Genomic DNA, 20,460 nt, shown 5'->3' on the forward strand with positions numbered 1-20,460 from the left:
CTCTAAGCAGAATGATCACTATCTGAAGCGAATGAAGGCTCTTTACAAGCCTATGACCAGAATAATCTCCGAACAGAACACCCTTGGCACCTTGGAGCTGAGCCTATTGTTAAAATAAGCATGGAGGTGACGCTGCTCTATCTTCCAATGTGGTGGGGACAGATTGTGCAAACCTGACAGTGACACTAGCTGAGATTTCCACCCATGGTTGCTGTCTAATCCTGGTGCCAGAACTCTTGGGCACACTACTACACCCTGCCTCTAAAATCAGTAACTGGAATACAAGCCTCTCACCAAGCATGGATGACAAGCTTTTTTTTTTTTTTTTGTTCAGGAGCTTTGCACACAGTTCTGACATGTGGCTCCATAGTGGGAGCAGCTTAAGAGAACTGTGGGTCCAGAATAGTCCATCCCATCAGCACTTCTTAAGGCACTGGGAGACAGTGATGCTCTCACAGGAAGCCCACCAGGGGCTTCCTAAAAAGAAAACAAAAGGACCAATGAGCCTGTTAGTGGAGGCTCTGGCCTGCACCTAGTTAAATGGGCAAGAATTCCCATCAGTATCACACATTCTAGATAGCCACGGACTGAGGCTGAGGCCCTGTGCAGCAGCTTGCTGCTGTTCCAACAGGATGCCCATCACTGGGGTGAACTTTCCAGCTACCCTGGCAGAATTGGCACATCTCCTCTGTGGACCGCTGCTCTATCACTTTTAGACAGCCCAGGGTTAAAGCCGGGACCACTCCCCACAGCCCCATCTCTGAGCCCTACTGTCTCCCCCTCACTGTCCTCCCTCATCCTATTGGACTGCCTTTACTACCTTTCCTCTCATCTTCATCAGGGAGTCTAAAAATAACCTTCTGAAAGCTGCCTTGGAAATGACTAAGGAGTCCAATTTAGGTTAGTACTGTCCCCACCCCCCATCCCCCTGTGACATTTCCTTCAGAACTGGGGGGACAGAAAAGACCCTCCGTGTCTTCAGGGACTATTAAGTTTGTTTCTTAGAACAGTAATGATCAGAATATTGGATCGTATAACTGATTTCTTTTCCACCCACGAATGTTCTAATTTTTTTTTTTTTAAACCTTAAATCCATGGCTAGGAAAAATAAAATATTTAATTTACTTACAATTCCTTTAATTGAAGTTTATCCTCATCCAAAAAAATGTTTGAAGAAAATAATTCTTTGTACTTAAAAAATGACTTTATTTTATGTGCATTGGTGTTCTGCTTGCATGTATATCTGTGTGAAGGTTTCAGATATCTTGGACCTGGGGTTGGAGGAGGAGGAGGAGGAAGAAGAGGAGGAGGAATTGTCTCAGGTCCAAGACAAACCTTATGTGAGCGGCCATATGGGTGATGGGAATTGAACCTGCGTCTTCTGGAAGAGGAGCTGGTGCTCTTGACTGCCAAGTCACCTCTCCAGCCATCACCGCCCCTCTTGTGCTCTTACTACATCCTCTGAAAACCAAAGAACACAACTTCTGAATGGAAAGGAATGCTGACACCTATTTTGAAAGATGGACGACATTACTGTGCAAATACTGTGCAATTACTAGGCAAATACAGCTTTAGGCATGTGTAGGCCAGAAACCAAGTACACATTCTTCTGAATAGAAGCAAAAAATAGTTTTGTTACTCAAGCACTTAAATTTAAATATAAACTGGTCATTTCCTACATCCCTCCCAGAATATTTTCATGAGCACAGAAAATACATTTATTTCTAAACAAAGGACATTTTCTCTTAAAACAAATCAACAATGAAAACTTAACTCCCATGTGACAGATCAGTGACTGAGACACTATGAGGTGGCTTAGTGGGTAAGCATGCTTGCTGTGTGAGCCTGGTGGGGAAGAACAAATCTGACTCCACAATGTTGTCCTTTGACTTCTGCCTCCACCTATCCCTGCTCACTCACACACTCACACACACTCACACACTAGTACGTTTTTAAACATGTAAAAGATACTAGTGAGTAGAATAAGAGACTGAAAGTCACACTTGATTAAAATGTAAGCATTTAATAAAATGATTACAACAGCACACAGTAGATAATCATAATGAAAAATATAGGTCAGGAAAATAATGAATTCTAGACTTAAAATTTTACTTTACAACAAGGCACTTTAACACATCGAAATAGTATAGTAAATTTCCAAAAGAATGCAACTGGCTGCCTCTCATACCTTGTAAAGATATTTCTTTTGTGAACATACTGTAACTTATTAACTGAACATTTTTGCAGCATTAATCATTGCATAGGAGGTAAATTAAATAATGAATTCCCACTTGGCAACTAGATTAGCTCACAGCGTCTCCTCTTTCTTTTAAAGGACAGTTTAAAATAATTCTACAGTGACCCACTCTTGTCGTTCTTGATTAAGAACACAGTACAGTAAGATCAGTGAGTAATAAACCAGCGCTTACAAGGCCTCTATCTGTATAAAAACGTATCTTTGGGTACACAGACATCGAAGTCAAGAGCACTTCTTCATAAGAGATGTGTTTTGTTAAATGAGTCAAAGGAGCTAAATTATTGCAACACAACAGCATTAAAAACAATAATATTAGAAATTTTTATACATATAGAAAAGGTTCTAACACAATGCATATAACTTACATTTGACTTAGACATGTAAACTATTAAGGAATTCTTGCCAGATGGTGGTGGTGGTAGGCGCCTTTAATCCCAGCACTCAGGAGGCAGAGGCACCAGATCTCTGAGTTCAAGGCCAGCCTGGTCTATAGAGTGTGTACCAGGACAGCCAGGGCTACACAGAGAAGCCCTATCTCAAAGAACAACAATAGGAAAAATACTAACAACAACAACAACAAAAATCCCTTCTCACATTTCCTCACACTACAGAGGTGTGTTAAGACCAGCTTAAATTTTTAATCAGTTTTATAGTACAAAACCAAAATAATAACAAAAAATGTAAAATATTTATGGAACAAGAAAAGAACTACCAATTAAAATGAAATGATGAATTCTAGCACATAAATAAAGATGAGACAGTTGACTTTGGTTTTGAAGTAAACAAAGTCTGTAGTTATAGACTAGATATTAATGATTGTGACATAAGAGGTAAAAATGACCAGCAAATATTCTTTGATCAGATAGATTCTGAGCTCTTTCCCTATGGGAAGGATTTACAATGTCTTTAAAATACTTTCTTTCTCATAACAATTTCAAATTTTGGCAAAAACTGAACAACAACAACAACAAAAGTCAAGCAAACTAACTTTAGAGAAACCTTGAAAATATATTTTTAAAGTGGCATTTGCAGTCCAAACATGACATATTGCCACAAGGAGGCGCTGGTAATACAGCAAGGAACAAGGCCACAAAACCTGCCCAGAGATTTCAAGGGTTGAGTCTCAGCCACTGCTTCCTGGGGTGCCAGGAACTCAAAGGACAGTCAACATTAGATCAGGAGGAACTAATGGGAAGATGCTTCCGCTTTCAGGTTTATTGGAGGAGCTCAAATATTGAAGTCTGAGAGAGCCCCATTTCCATTGGGAGGCTTCAGAAAAGACATGTGGCATTTGTAGACATTCCCCAGAAGCAGGACACGAAAGGAAAGCCTTCCAACAGGAGCTTAGGCTCACAAAAGCCAAGATAATGGGGAAAGATCTGCACTGTACTTGGTAAAGGAAAAGTGCTGCAATAATTTACTGCTCTGGGCTGGGTGGGCATGGGAGCAGACACCTGCAATCCCAGCATTTAGGATGCTGAGGCAGGAGAATTGAAAAGTTGGAGGTCAATCTGGGCTACACAGTGAGATGAGACCATCTCAAAAATAAAGTTACTGTTCCGAAGGCAACATCATAATTATCTATATTTTTATCCCGAAATGGCATATTAAGTCTCAAATTTGCTTTCATACATTGAAATGAGTTTCTGTTATTTTTTGCATCTTGAAACCTTGGCGACGCCCGCTCTTATTTTCAGGCCATGTGCTTCCCTGTCAGCATCCTATCAGAGAGCCACAGCAAATACAGAGACATGGCAGTAGTACTGGCCACACAAGACTCATGGGTATTTTCACTTAGAACGTGATGGTATTGTTTTTAATAGTCTGGTACTTGGCCAAATGCAAGCTTTATTGTTTCGGGGATTCCCAACGATCAACACGCAATATAATAAGGCCCAAGCATTTCCCTTAACTGAAGAAACATGGAGAAGCCCAGGCACAGCTAGATAGGCCTTTCAGGAGTTTTGTTTCAATGAGAGACTGACAGACCAAAGCCTGGGTGTCAGCGTCAAACAACACTCCCATAATCAGACACAGAGGTTAAACTAGTATTTCCGAGCAAAACACTCTGTTCTGCCACAAAGCTGAGGAAACAGACATGTGGAAAACTGTATACAGTTGTGTCTAGTACAAGGTAAACTGGGCATGCATTTATTATTGGCCTAGTCAATAAAAAATACTTGGGGGAAAAAATCCCTGTGTTTCAAAGTCTGCGAAAGACGGTTAGACTTTCTGCTCCTGTGAGGACAGCCAGGTTTGAGAATCTTCCTCCCTTGTCTTTGAATCCAGTGGCCTTTATTTCCTTTACCCACCCCGAACCACAGAAAAAGAGACACTCTGAACACATACACAGAAGTGTAGCACCAGAAGGCAACGGTCCTTCTGAAAACCTTGGCATTGTGCTTTCCCTCCAAGCACTTTAAAGTTTAATTTGAACAATCAAGGCTGACTAGCTTTCAAGGATAACTCGGGGAGGTGTGGGGGGAGGGGGCGGGGGAGAGGCCTCTCTCTCCCTTCTCACCAGTGTGAATGTAACTGCGCCCTTCCACTGGGTGTCTCTCTCTCTCTAGAAGTTTCACAAACTAACCTTCTAGATGTTAAGGAAATCAAGGCAAAGATTATGTGAGAGCGAACCAGCACTTGAGTCATGTTCAGACTAAGTCAGATAGTTCTTAAAGCCACCAGACTTTAAACATCCATCGCTTCACATCAGACAAAGCTGTCCCCTGTTCCCATGGGGTTGCTGTAGTTGTCTGGAGCGCTGATGCCAATGGCATGTTTAAGTGCAGCACCACGTGTAACTAAACTGTTCACAGGACGAAGGTGAAATTGCTCAGTGGTGGTGGGTGCCGTTAGGAGCACTTAGGGAGATACTTTCAGCATCTTGCTGAAAGGCAAGGAAACAGTAAAAACCTTCGGGACCCATCTTGCCTTTCCTGCGATGCACAGTATTAACTTAAGAAACTGTTCTCGTGGACTGTGCCCAAAGGTTTCTCTAGGTTTCCCTGAGAAACGCGTCCCAGCAGGGCCCAAGCTAAAAGGGTAGCACAAGCTTGCTCCCCAGTGAGTGCGAACATTGTTCAACTGTGTTTATAGCCTGTGCTGGTGCCTTTAACAGCCCTGGGCTCCAGGCAGGCAGCAGTTAACGTGTATAGCAGGAAAGCCTCATGCTTCCTGTGTATGTCATAGACTTGAAAGTGAAAACTCCACACATAGGGGGAAAAAAAATCCAAGGGTGTGTCACTTTCATGTTTCCTTGGAACACCCCTTCTTTAAAAAAAAGTAAAAGTCATACATAGTGCATTGGGGAGGGGGTAGTGGCAAAGCGAATCCAGGATAACACCCTAACCTTCTCCTACACAGGGCAGACACAAAGTGACCTTGACTTTGACCCACCTGTGACCCACTTTTACTGTGACCCTCATTAAGCTGCGTGATGGAAAGCTCTCCTACCGTCAACTGTGGGTATGTACACAGTGGCCATACATATGCAGGCATTTTATTCAAAACATTAGCAAATTGTTGTGACCCTGATGGGGGAAGACAATCTGGAAAGAATGCAGAAGTGGAGGAAGAAATGAGGAGAGGCACAGCGTGTTCTTTACCGCCTCTTTACAATCCCAGTTTTGGGGGCCTTGTCATCAACTAACGAAGAGCTGCAGGAAAATATACGTTTCTTGGGATGAATTAAAAAAAAAAAAAAAGAAAGCCAAAAGGTAATACTTCATTCATCACTCTGATCTTCTGCACAAAATTTGGTCCACTTCATTTACCAGTCAGTTCTCTGAAAATAAATATAAAGCTGTGCCTTCGGTCGCAGCACGGACTCTTTTGGTGTAAAAGCTGCTGCCCCACTGGCAGCTCAGGTAGATTTCTCGTTGTCCTCTCCGATCTTCTGGACCCGTGAATACTTTTTACACGATGACTTGAAGCAGCCAGGGGGCCAGGACAGCGGCCAGGAGAAGCAGCAAGGAATCGAGCCTTGGACATTCTTCTCAAAAAAATAGAAAATGGGGAACCACCAAGCCCGAGATAGGAAATTTGTCTGGGAAGAAACCTTCAAGTTCTGTAAAGATGGGGAAAACGGAATAAGGCGTGGCTCAGAGATGCAGTCTAGATTTCTTAGTTAAATGGCTTTTTTTTTTCTTGTAACTTAGAAGGTGAACAGAAGTGAAATCCCATGGCACTAACTACCTACCACCCTGCCTATTCCCCAGCTCTGCTTTGACCTTGGCCCCATGCCTTGCCTTCTGTGGCTCATGAGACCTTGGCCTGCAGCTCCCTAAAGAGGTGGCCCAGGGATAGACATGGACAGCATTCAAGGGAAGCATCTCCAGGAAGTGCTCTGGTCAGATATAAGGGTCAAGGAGGAGAGGGAGGACGACTCAGAAGGCTGAACACACTCGAGGAGAAAGATGGAGATTTTGGTTGAGGTGTCAGGAAGCATCTACATCAGTGTGTAATCAGGCAAATGAAGGCAGGGGCCCACAGAGCGAGTGGCCGAGCAACAGGGTGAGATCCAGGGATCCACAGAAAGGGCAGTGGACACCAAGGGTTCTGTGTAGGTCTTTCATCAGTGACAAATCAATTGCTTATAGATCTTACATGTACGTACACACACACACACACACACACACACACACAAAGAGCACACCACACCACACCATACACACACCACACCATACCATACCATACCATGCACCTACCACATCCATCACAACCATGGGGAAATGTCTTCCAAGATAAATCAGTCATTGCAAACAGACCAACTGTATTACAGCAAGGATATTACCAAAGCCAGAAAAACCTTTGTTGTGTGGGTGTGGGTGTGGGTGTGGGTGTGGGTTGGTGAGGCAACCTTGGGTCCAAAGGGAGAGAACAAGAGAAATGAGATGTTTCCCAGGATGGGGTGAAGGGAGTGGCATTTGAGGAAGCACTAAAAGGATGAATGAGAAGATAATGGGGGGGAGGTTCTGATCACCCCAAAATATAATTGCTGAGGCAGGGGGCACCCCTTACTAACCTGCACCCTAATGCTTTTTTTTTTTTTTTTTTTACAGAGAGGGTTCCTAAGTTTTCGGTTTGTGTGTGTACTCACTCCTTCAGTTCCAGTGTAAACCAGCTGGACTGGCAAAACATATTGTCCATAATTTTATAACGTTCTTAATCCACACACATGTATATTTGTTAAGTTTTTTGTTGTTGCTGGTTTTTTTTTTTTTTTAAATAAGCTGCAACAACAGTAAATTTAGCTGAACTGACAAAACCACATAGCTGGGCGGCAACAACAGTCCTTCCCACGAAGCTATCTAAAACTCCCCGTCTATGAACGTGGGTCCCCGGCATGTAAAGGACATTCCTCCTCTAAGGACTGCCACTGCTCTCACCTTCTCATTGGCCATGGAATGGTACCACCAAAACAGTCGCGTCGTGATGTAGTAGGCAATGATCACGTCCACAGTATAGTGCTCATGTGCTACGAGAATGCAGATGATCCCGGCGGCGCTGAGCAGCCAGCAGACCAAGTGATACCACCAGAAGTGACGAGGCGAATCTAGGCAGTGGGAGAGCACAGTTAGCAAGATTCCCAGAGATGGCATGACTAGCTGACTGACTTGGGGCGGGGGATGGGAGGGCTGAGGATGGAACCCAGGGTCTTACACATGCTAAGAAAATGTTCTCTCCCTGAGCTACATCTTACAGTTGTCCCAATAACCTCAAGCAGAACAATTAAAGATTGCTATGGCAATGTGCTGCCTCAGTTTGCTCAGGTAGAGAGAGGGTGGAGGGAAGTGAATTAGCAGGTATGGGGCAGTCACTCTCAGGGTGTGTGTGTGTGTGTGTGTGTGTGTGTGTGTGTGTGTGTTTGTGTGTGTGTATACATACATATATATATACATACACATATATACAGAATTTTATTATGTCCAGAAATATATCCATTCATATACATTGATCAATTTTCCCATTTTTTGACAAGGAGGTTGATGGACAATGAGATATTCCAGGCCTTTCCATCATCAATAAGTTAATATGAAAGAGAATAGCTGAGTGCATTGATATACTACTGTAGTCCCAGCACTTGGTAGATAGAGGCAGGCAAATCACTGATTTCAAGGCCAGCCTGGTCTACAGGACATCCAAGGCTACACAGAGAAACCCTGTCTTGAAAAACAAACAAAAGACAAAAGGAAAAGAGAAAAGAAAAAAAAAATGAAGTAGAGAATAGAATTATTATTTAGGTTGGCTAGAATTGGCCCATACCAGCTCATATACATGACCCCAATGGAAGAGAAATAGCACAGGCCAATAGAAAAGGTCTATGAAAATAAGGGGGACAAAATGAGTAAGCAGAGGTATTTTGAAGTCTTAAGCTTACTTTTACTTTTTCAGGTGTGTATTTTTTTCATCTGTAATGGGGAATGTCACTGTGGCAAGCAAGATTTGATTCTCAGCCATTAAAAAATTTTTTTATTAATTCATTCATATTACATCTCAATTGTTATCCCATCCCTTGTATCCTCCCATTCCTCCCTCCCTCCCATTTTCCCCTTACTCCCCTCCCCTATGACTCTGACTGAGGGGGACTTCCTTCCTCTGTATATGCTCATAGGGTATCAAGTCTCTTCTTGGTAGCCTGCTATCCTTCCTCTGAGTGCCGCCAGGTCTCCCCATTCAGGGGACGTGGTCAAATAGGGGGCACCTGAGTTCGTGTGAAAGTCAGACCCCACTCTCCACTCAACTGTGGAGAATGTCCTGTCCATTGGCTAGATCTGGGTCGGGGTTCGATGTTTACTGCACGTATAGTCCACAGTTGCAGATAGCATGGTGCAGCTCTCCAGGGGAAGGCTCTGGCTTCTCGCCGTCTCCCTACAGAAGTTTAGCCTCCTGCTGAGGCTACTGAGAAATTCTTTGCACTGAGCGGCTGGGAGAGAACTGGGTTATGCATCGGGCTAATATGGCCACAACCTCCACTCCTTCTCACTGGAGTGTTCGGGACAGACATGGCTGAAACCGCCTACGCCTTAGTTATCTGGCCATCTGGCACCATTCCGTTTCTTTCTATTTTAAAGCTTTACTGTCTCGCAATAAAAGTTTAGTGGTCTAATAAACTGAAATCATTTTCATATTAAACTTTGTTTACGTTCATAGCAACATACGTGCTCAACTGTAAGAGAGTGCTTGAAGAGCATAAGGCTGACTCCCCAAAATTCCAGATGACCCAAACAGTTATTGTTTGTACACAAAATGATTCTTGGGCTGGGTGTGGTGGTGCATGCTTTTAATCCCAGCACTTGAGAAGCAGATCTCTTTAAATGTGAGGCCAGTCTGGTCTACAAATCAGTCCAGGGACTATATCATAAAACCAAAAAAAAAAAAAAAAAAAAAAAAAAAGAAAAAAAAAAAAAAAGAAAAGAAAGAAAAAAAATTCTTGGCAAAACAGCTACAGTTCTGTGGATTCTAAGTACATCCACAGCCCTATATTTGATTCTCTCATTTCAGTTTGCTCCTCATCATTTCTTAAGCATTTCACCCTGCTTCTACATTCCCCAAGATAATTTAAGGAATCCTTGGATTTAAATGCCAGGAGGGGCCTCAGGGGGGCCCAGACCCAGTCCAGTGGCTATTGCATTAGAACACTGAAAGCAGAGGCAACCCTAGCAACGCTCAAGGTCTCATTAAATGCGTTCTGCAGCCCCATGGTCCAGCCCTCCTGAAGTTTCACATCTGACCTACTTTGCTACACGTTGGCCATCGGGGACTTACTAAAAGCACAGGATGTTTGGGCTTTAGAGCTGTTCTGTACCATGGGTCACCAGGAACAGAGCCGAAATGGGGGTGGGGGTGGGGGGAGAGCACTGTGGCCCGGATGGCTATCTTATGACTGTTGGCATCGAGGGTGGGGTTTTTAGGGATTCTGGGAAACCCTCCTGTGTCCTTCTATGAAAATGTGTTTTCCATGATGCCACATTGAGACCACAACCCACTCTCCCCTCTCTACCCACTGAGATTTTTTTCCTGCTATTTATTGCTTTGACAAAATGTCTCGCTACATAGCCTTAAACAACCCTCCTGCCTCAGCCCCATTAGTTACCCACATCCAGCTAGTAAAAGCTATTTTGGAAAACAAACAAAGCGGCCAATGGGAATCCCGCTTGTTCTCTTACTGTAGCAGGGATAGCATCGAGTAAAGACATGACAAAAAATGGACCTCATTGTCTGTGTGAGATCTCCAGCACAGTTGGCATTAGACTGTGGCAAGCACTAAGAAAATCCATTGATGACAAGGCCAGACATATAGTATTAACAGCCACAGCTGACTTCTGCAGGGCATGGTTTCTAAAGAATCCAGGCTCCCATGAGCTTATTGGTGCAATTGAACCCAGTCATGTCAACTAGTGACATGGTCCTGATCCAGTATGCCCTTCCAATGTAACTCTGCTTTCAACCAGAGCACTAGCAAGAGAAGAACCCAGAATGATCCACAGGCAGGGGGGTAATCACATATAATAAGCAGTACTTCTTCTAGAAGCAGACTCTCCAGAGGACCCACCGGAGCCTCAGCTTACTCTGGGAAACAAGACAGCTATGACTGAGACGGTGACCATAGGACAGGTGCAACCACAGAGCACCCCGTGCACATAGAAGGCCAACGATACAGCTGAATTTATACTAGGCAGTGAAGATCTGATTTTTTTATTTGGCACCAAAAGTTGTTGGAAAAAATATAATTCTTCCCGTGCCATATGTAAACTTATATAACTTAAAAAAATCATGCCATGGGAAAACTATATTGTATATAGACTTAGTCATAACCTGCTTTTCTACAGCCCTATTTATCAATAAGTAGACTTCTTAAACAATCGTATAAGACCAGACAACTTGAAATGGCTCGTTTCTTTTTTTCTTGTTTCTCTGTGTGTTTGTTTTGCATGTGTGTGCGTGTTTTGCATGCATGCGTGTGTGTGTGTGTGTGTGTGTGTGTGTGTGTGTGTGTGTGTGTGTGTAAGCTGGAGGGGCCAATGTCAAGCGTCTTCCTCTGTTGTTCTTTGCCTCACTGTTTGAGTTTGAAGCAGGGTCTCTCACTGAATCTGAAGCTCACTGTGGTGGTTTGGTAGATATGGCCCCCACAGACTCATGTGACCACAGAGAGTGGCGCTATTAGGAGGTGTGGCCTTGTTGGAGGAAGTGTGTCTCTGTGGAGGCTGGCTTTGAGGTCTCCTATGCTCAAGCCACGCCCAGTGTGCCACACAGTCCCCTTCGGCTGCCTGCAGATCAAGATGTAGAACTTGCGGCTCCTCCAGCACCACATCTGCTTGCACGCTGCTATGTTTCCCGCCATGATGATAGTGGACTCATCCTATGAAACTGTAAGCCAACCACAATGGAAAGTTTTCCTTGATAACAGTTGCATTGGTCATGGTGCCTCTTCACAGCAATAGAAACCCTAATGAAAACACTCACTGAGCCAACAGGCCTAGCTATCAGCAAGCCCCAGGGACACGCCGTGCCTGCCTCCCTCCCCCCCCCCCCCACGCGCTCCTTCCCCACACAGTACCATACTGTCTCTATATTCCCAAATATTCCCAATGCTGGGATGACAGGCACGTGCCACTGCATCCAGTTTTTTGTTTTTTGTTTTTTACAGGAGGGCCAGAGATCCACACTCAGAGTTCCATGTTTGCAACAGCAAATAATTTACTGTCTGAGCCATCTCTCCAACCTAAAATCTCTAAAACTTCTGAACAGAACCAAGAAATTAAGACCATAATCTCAAGGCAGGGTGTGGTGGCGCATGCCTTTAATCTCAGCACTCGGGAGGCAGAGGCAGGCGCATCGCTGTGAGTTCAAGGCCAGTCTGGTCTACAAAGTGAGTCCAGGACAGCCAAGGCTACACAGAGAAACCCTGTCTCAAAAGACCAAAAAACGAAGAAGAAGAAGAAGAAGAAGAAGAAGAAGAAGAAGAAGAAGAAGAAGAAGAAGAAGAAGAAGAAGAAGAAGAAGAAGAAGAGACCATACTCTCTGGAGTCAGACTGACTGAGTTTGAAAACTCAATCCTCAAATACTAGAGCTGTGTATAATAAATAGCCTGGTCACTTTCTATAAAAGTGGAGAAAAATGGAGGGGAAACAGCACCCACTGGAGGCGGGAAGCTAACACTGCAGAGTTAGTTTGTGTCAAAGGCTCAGATTAATGCTGGCCATAGAACCATTCCTCTCTGAGCAGGATCATCGTAGCCATATCACTTACTCTTTAGCTACCAAGTAAACGGACACTGAGTTCCCTGGGATGTTTTCTTTTCACTACTTTAGGGTTTTCAACACACAGTGCCTTTGCTGTGATGTGCAGCACCTGCATGCCCATCCTCTGTAAGCTTCCCACAATCCACAGATGGAAGAGTGTGCCACTGGCCTAGAGAATGTCGGACCCTCTATGGATAGAACTTTCTTGGGCAAAAGGTAGAACTAGAACCTTAAAGAACATGCTGCCGTAACTAATAATTACAAATTAGAAAAGTGGCAATCCCACTTAATGGGGAGTCTCTGAGGCTTGTGAAGAGATGAAATAGCTCATCCCCCAATACACTGTAGTGTGTGCATGGATTTCTGGGATTGGCGCAGAAGCTCCTGGGCGTTAAATGCAAAGGTGGTAAGAACCCTACATGTGACTCAACCTGTTTGGATTAATGAAAAGTCGAAAGAGGAGAGGAAAGCCAGAGTTAGGGAAGGCCCTGGATGCAGGCCTCTGCTTGTGGGGTTTGAATAAGAATGGCCCTCACAGGCTCATATATTTGATTGTTTGATACAAAGTTGGTAGAACTATTTGCAAATGAATAAGAGTGTGGCCTTGTTGGAGGAGGTATGTCACTGGGGGGTAGGTTTTGAGGTTCTGAAAGGTCACATGAGGGCTGTGAGTTCCAGGCCAGCCCTGTACAAATACCGACAAACCAAACACCAAGCACTATCCGATCAAATTGAAAAAGTAAACTACTAGAAACATTAAAACAACAAACTACTACAAAAATAAGGACTTTACATAATGGGGACTCCGTGTATCAATACAGAAAGGATTTCAATTTCTTGCTAGGCACATTTCTTAAGGAGGAGATATTCCTCAACATACCATAGTATCACAGAGAAGGCTGGGAAGTGATGAAAGATGACATTGGAATAAAGTAGGGCAAGGGTGTGGATAAAATTGAGGATATATATGAGTTACTGTAAAAGTCAAAGGTCATTTGTCTTTTTTTGTTGTTGTTGTTTTGTTTTTTTTGAAACAGGGTTTCTCTGTGTATCCTTTACTATCCTGGACTCACTTTGTAGACCAGGCTGGCCTCGAACTCACAGCGATCCACCTGCCTCTGCCTCCCAAGTGCTGGGATTAAAGGCGTGTGCCACCACGGCCCGGCTAGGTCATTTGTCTTTGTCTTTAGAATGTACTGGCCTTTTTACAATACAATTTTCATTCCATTTGTTGCCTACTTCACACCCTTTTTGAAAAAAAATTTTTTTAAAAGACAGAGCCTCACTTTATCTCTGGATAGCCTAGAACTCACTATATATACCAAGCTGGCTTTGAAGTCCCAAGATCCACTTGCCTCTTCCTCTCTAATTCTGGGATTAAAGGTGTGTGCCACCACGCTTGACCTGATCTTAGTCCCGATATTAAGAACTTTATGCCTTGAGAGGCACTCAGGAAGGAGGGAGGTGTTTTGAGGCATAGTAACCGCTAGAAACAAACCACAGCAAGACTTCACTTTCCAGATTCAGGCCACAGATGGCTAGATGGAATGATAAAGTGTGTGCGCAGAATCTTTACATCTGTCTCTCTCCTAACTGTCAGTCCCAGTGGCAGGAGGGATCCCATCCATCCCAAGGCCCCAGGACCCCGCCCACCATAGGAGTCAGTTCACTTACATTCTTTGATGAACAAGTAGGTAAGTGTCAGCACAACTGTATGGCCGCTGAAGAGGAAGTCTCCACACAGGATGTGTGACCCCGTTATGGACAGTCCACCGCCAGAAATCAAGCGGAGAATCCGTTGTATTTTTGCCTGAGAGTCTCCATTGAGCTGAGTGACACAAGGCAGATAGGAAAGGTTACACAACGCTCAAAATCATGTAGAAAAGCCATAAGGTTGTGATCTTCTTTATAAATCTTTCCTTGTAACATGGAATGTCAAAAATATTCCAAGAGGAAACTCCTCAAACTAGGTTCTCCTCCTTACATTGGTCAGGCCTATTGACATGTTTTAAATTATTCAGCTTGTTACTAATAATATTTTTAGTGGTGTTGCGTCCTTGGGCAAAGCTTTAAAAATACTAATAACCAATGACTTCATCACTATGTGATAAAACGCAGATCAGAGCTACTTTGTTTCCTTTTGGCAGGAGGAAGTGAGGATTCGTGGCTACTACCATCTCACTGAGCTGTGTACCGAATCTATAGGTACCTTGTGTCAAGTGTGCAGCATCGAGTGTGAGCATCAGAGTGTGCACACAGTCTCATTAGTGCCTGCTGGTGACATGGTTACAGGAATCATCCATAATTTAAAAAGGTTTGGAAGAGACATGTTAGGGATTGTAGCAGCAGGCTTTCAAAACTTTGACCAGGAAAGCATACCACAAAGTTCTACCCAGGGGTCAAGGGTGCTGAAATCTCTCTAAACCACAGAGTGATGTCATAAGAAACAGTAACAGGCTAGGGCACGAGTATCAGGCAGTGGTTTAAAAGATGTACATCCTCTTAAAACTGAGCAGGCTACCAAGAAGAGGGAGGAGGTCACCCTCAGTCACAGTCATATAGGGGAGGGGAGTTAGGGGAAAATGGGAGGGAGGGAGGAACGGGAGGATACAAGGGATGGGGTAAGAATTGAGATGTAATATGAATAAATTAATAAAATATATTTTAAAAAGAAAAAATTAAGAGAATGAAAAAAAAGAAATAACTATGAATGAAAAATTCTTCAAAAAAAAAAAAAACTGAGACATCCAAGAAAGCGTAAGTTAAACTATGAGACATAAAAGCTTAGGAGAGGAAGGCTGAGGAGCTGGACGGACAACACAGAAAGCCAGTGGAGCGTGCCAGAGAAGGGTACTTAGGATGAAACCAAGTGATAGTTTGCATGAAGGAGGCTCACAGAACTGGTGCTGACTTAGTCCCTTGGGATCTTGGGGAGAAGCTTGTGACATGCTTTCTTTATACTCAGCTCTGCTGGTTCTGAGTGCTGCTGGTCCCTGAATTGTGGGCATCCAGCCGCACCAGTGGTTAGAGTGGCAGGCGCAACAAACACCGTCATGTCTTGCCCAAGTGGACACAGGTTTGTGAAGGAGGATGCGCACGGATGGATGGGGAAAGCCTTAAAGCAGCTGGAGTACAGTCCCACCTAGCACAATAAGGAACTACAACCAAACTCTTTGTCCCCCTTTAGGGGACCAGAAAATGCCCTGATTTAAAATATACTCCTGGCCTAATGCACAAAGCTACCTGCTTACTAAGAGACCCATGTAAGAAGGCAAACACACTGCAGTTGCTCAGCACTTAAATAAGCGCTGTATAGAAATGACTCAAAACGGAATTAGTACAGTGAGGGACTGAAGGCTTCTAACACATTTTGCCTTAAAGTTTGCTTCAAGATGCCCAGGTAGCAAAACAAAAATGAGTTTCCAGGAGTGGAGTCCTTATGATGAGCTGGAGAAGTGTCTCTCACGTATCTAAGAAGTGCTGCTGCTACTGTCTAGCTACTAAGTGCCCAGGCAGGGTGGCACAAGCCTTTGATGCCAGCACTCAAACTGCAGGCAGAGGCAGGCAGGTCTTTGTGAGTTTGGGCCCAACCTGTGGTGGGGTGAGATTGAGAGAGAGGGAGGGAGGGCCTTTTGACAGTCACATGACTGACTTTAGGCACTCCTCAAAAAGGCATTCAGCGGACTATATCATATAAAGCACCCGGGCCCCTGATACCAAAGAGACAAGCATTTGCTCTATCTGCAGCCATCACCCTTCCCCTGCCATGAGATTGGTACAGAAACTACCCATGATGCAGTCGATAAAAAGGAGCAGGCGTGATGGCCGGCCGAGTACTGCACCCCAGACTGAAAGGACATACTACAGTAATTCATTTCGCCTCTGCTCACCTGTCCCAGCGACTCCATGGTTCTGAAGGTGGGAGCACTTACGCCATCAGGTCCCTCTGCTGTTCTGCACTGTTGGCATTTGATGCCCTTCCAGCCCCGCCCAGTCCCCCTATAGTTTGTATTCTCAGGTCTTAGTTGCTCATAGTCAACCACAGCCTGATCACAGCCCCCTCCCTCCTCTCCACCCAGTCCCACTCTCCCTCTCTTATTCCCTTCCCCCCTCCCCTTCTCCTCAGAAATGGGAAGCGCCCTCCCGTACCAATCTTGTACCTTTTGGGGGGGCTCTTTTCCTTCTGTTTCTTTGTTTTGTTCTATTCTGATACGTTTGGTTTTGTTTTATCATACTATGTTTTATATTATTTTTATTATATTAATTATAATATATAACTAATTATATTATATATTATATTGCCTTAGAAGCCTATTCATTTTCTGCTGCAAGACAAAAGGGGGTGGATCCAGATGGGAGGGGAGGGGGAGAGAATTCAGAGGGGTTGAGGGAAGGGTAATGTGAAAAGAAAATCTATTTCCAATAAAAGGAAAAAAAAAACCAAATAATATGCTTATACAAAATTTTCAATTAATGAAAGAGCAGGGGGGAAAAAAGCCCTTTGGCCATCTATAGCCATTGCAAGGGGAAAGCAAGACACAAAAGGCTTCCATGCGAAAGCAGCATGTCCCTGTCCCTATACAGAATGGAAAAGTGAAATCATTTCACAATTGAGCCAACGTTCACCTAGACATTCAAACAGACATTCTGGCTGTAACCCAAAGCTTGGGGGTGGGGGGTGGGGCGGGCAGGGTGAAGCAAACTGTCAGCCAAGGGCTTAAAAATGCCATAGGATAGGTGAGGCAGAAGCTGATGGCCAAACTGCAAGAGCAGGAGTGGGGGTGGGGGGTTGGCGGGGGATGGGACATGGAGGGGGGGTGGCGGGGACTAGTGGGGAGGAGTGCCACTGTGATGACTGAGTGACAGTTGTGCTGCTCTCCAGTTTCCAGGCAGGGACAGCCTCTCCCAGCGACAGGTTTTCGGCATCCGACAGATCTGTCACTGCTGGCTCTGAAGGACATTCTACAGCCTTGCCAACACAGGAAACAGGTAGATACAGAAGAGCCCTGTGGCTACAAGCATCGAAGCAGCACTTGGGCCAAATTTAGAATGCGGCTTTGACTCCTGCTCGCTACCAGCACAGAGCTCCTTCAGCCAAACAGGGAGATACATGTGTCTGTTTTACAGATCTTTTCTTCGCAGGCAAGTGCCGCCTCCCTCCTTCTCGGGTGGAGGACGGGGCCTGATCCCTGACTTTGTTGGGTGCTTAGTCAGGGAGCCTTCACCAGGAGTGTCTGAGGCCAGGAATATCCCATAGGATATTTATGTCCTCCCGTGAAGGGTGACACTTAGTCCGCCTTTCTGTAATAAGTGATCCTTCCCACTAATCTCATCCACTCCTTGGAAGGCTCTGCCTTCCCCTTTGTGGTGGCCACCTCACTACGGAACACACGGTAATACGTTCAGTAGCCAAGACGCAGACCCGCTCGTTGCGTTTCTGAACTCTCATGTCTAAAATTAGTTTCAGTCAAGCCCAGCCAGTGTTTAAACTCAATATGTACACTGTTTTAATTACAGACACTCACTGCTTTGATGGTTTTAGGAAATGACTGCCTTTCCAAGCCACACCTATATTTGGTAAGGGAGGTGGCTGGCTGCTCCAGAACCACTCTGTCCCCCCCCCCCCCCTCCCTCCTCCTCCCCCCGCTTCCTTTCATATCTGCTTAGTGTTCACAGAACTCTAATGTTAGCCCCTGTTCCCTTACCCAGAAAGCACATGAGCTGTAAGCTTTTGCCTCATAAATCAGAGTGTCCAGGGATCTAGCAAGAAGAGTCACCCTCCTGTGACTGGGTACTATGTGAGAAAACTAACTTCCCTTCAGACAGCTTCAACAGCAGCGAATGCTCCTCTGTTATGTCCAAGGCTGAGTCAGCTGAATTCATCCTTCCTGTTCCCCTTTCAAACCCCTAGCCACAGAATTAGTGTGTCCTCTCAACCTCACCTGCAAGACATGTCCTGAGTTCACTGACATCACTTCCACCATCATGGCCACCGAGGCTCACATTCTCGACAGCAGTGAGAGCCTTTGCAGCCTGTGGCCAGCCCTGCTGACACTCCCGCTACCTGCTGCTCCTTAGTTGTTCTCCTAGCTCTCACCCCATCCATGTGGCTGACTCTCTTCCTTGCTTCCAGCCCAAGTATTTTTTTTTTTTGTCTGTTTGTTTGTTTTTAAACATCTTCTCTTGACCATTCTGTAGAACAGTAGAAACCTACTGTTTTCCTCTGAAAGTCACCTGGTTTACCACCAAGCGATACATACTGAATTTATTTATTATTTGTTGTTCCGTGAAAAAAATATAAGCTCCAGGAGAGGGCCTGTGCTTGGTTTCTACAGTGGCCGGGACATAAGTACAATCCTTACAGAATGAATGCTTGAGATACATAAACAAATAGGGGGGAAAAAAAACCCAAAGAGTGGTAAATATTTAGTAAGCAGAAAACAAATTCTTTATACATGTAAATGTAAAGTTTTTTGGGGGGAGTGTCTCAAGACAAGGTTTCTTTGTGTAGACTTGACTGTCCTGGACTCGCTTTGTAGACCAGGCTGGCCTCAAACTCACAGCGATCCACCTGCCTCTGCCTCCCAAGTGCTGGGATTAAAGGCGTGTGCCACCGCCGCCCAGCTGTTAATGTAAAGTTTTTAATGGCCGCCTTTCCTCAATCTAAAGCCAATTAGAGAATATGCTAGATTGCAGCTAACATCTATGACAGTGTGTGACAGAGCGGGGGCTTTGGAATTGCTTTCTTGATTCCCCTCTGTGGGACCCGGAGGCTTACCTTCGGAGCACACTGGAAGTGCATTCCTGGCACAGGTAACGTAGTGACGTACATAGTAATACAGCGATACAGGTATAAAGTTCCGATGATAAAGAAGAACCTGCGGCCCACTATTGACCTGAAGAAAACATAAGGATGGGGAGGAAACAAGTTTAGCAGTTTTCCGTCTTGTTATTATTTTAATTTCTTCTTTTGAGGGGTCGGGGCAGGGTCTCTCACTCTAGTCCAAATTAGCCTGGACCACACTATGCACCCGAGTCTCACCTCAAACTCAGGATCCTTAGGCCTCAGCCTCCCAAGTGCTAGAACTACAAGTGTAAGCTCCCACCCCTGGGGCCCCTGTAGTCCTAATGCAATATGAGACAATGTTTTATGGACTGAAAATAATGGAAACAGTGCAATTAACAAATAAAGCTCAGCTTCACATAGTTTTAAGGCCTGCGAACTTCCTATCCCATAATTCCATAGTAAGACTGGAAACCCCATCTCCAAAAAGAAAGATTTATAAACTGAACTACGACTAAGTGATTTGGGGCCTAAAAGGACTAAGAATATGGGGACAGGGGCAACTTAAGAAGACAAAGCGTCTACACAGTCTCCTTTCCTAATAAAGCATCTCCCTTTGCCAGGGAATTCAATGAGCCTCTCTCTGTTTTCAGTCAACTCGACGATTAACGGAACTCTCTAGAGAACACATCAGAGGTGTAAGTGAACCGTGGCCATAGAGGAATAATCTAATGAATCAGGTGACATTACATAATTGGATACACAGGGAAATGTGACAACTCATTAAACCCTAGTTATGTTTCGAGAAAGATTTTAATTGGGACCATCCAGAGGTAGTTTGACAGCTTAGGTATGAACTGTTTCCTCTGGCCGCATAGATTTTCATAGAATTATATTTTGAACACGTCCAAAGTAACTACTGCATTGATTTGCTATTGTCTTATTCACTATTGATTTTTAAATGGCAAAAGAAAATAAAAAGGAGTAAAAAGGTTAGTATCGTTTGCCTCTTTCTGAACAAGACTGCACTATTATTTATTGAAGCATTATTAAAGCATTGTTTATGATAACCACAAAATGGAAACAGCCTGAGTGCCCACCAGCTGACAAACAGATAAAGAAGACATCATGTGCATATACAATGTAATATTACTCAGACAGGAGAAAAAGTGCTC

General features: G+C 44.3%; 1 protein-coding gene across 9 annotated transcripts in view; it reads right to left on the reverse strand.

Moving 5' to 3' along the window:
- Positions 1-2,003: 2,003 nt before the first annotated feature.
- The window catches only part of SGMS2 (sphingomyelin synthase 2), an 81,958-nt gene continuing 63,501 nt past the window's right edge, over positions 2,004-20,460 (reverse strand). For all 9 annotated transcript variants that reach the window (XM_084756234.1, XM_084756232.1, XM_084756240.1 and 6 more), the window contains exons 3-6: positions 19,280-19,397; positions 14,176-14,329; positions 7,645-7,811; positions 2,004-6,323 (exon numbers count right to left, since the gene is read on the reverse strand). In XM_084756234.1, coding sequence (XP_084612360.1) covers positions 6,120-6,323; positions 7,645-7,811; positions 14,176-14,329; positions 19,280-19,397 — 643 coding nt within the window. In that variant the 3' untranslated portion in view covers positions 2,004-6,119. The remainder of the gene's footprint in view (positions 6,324-7,644; positions 7,812-14,175; positions 14,330-19,279; positions 19,398-20,460) is intronic.

Source organism: Acomys minous, assembly GCF_964271855.1.
Source record: "Acomys minous genome assembly, chromosome: 14".
NCBI classification, from domain to species: domain Eukaryota; kingdom Metazoa; phylum Chordata; class Mammalia; order Rodentia; family Muridae; genus Acomys; species Acomys minous.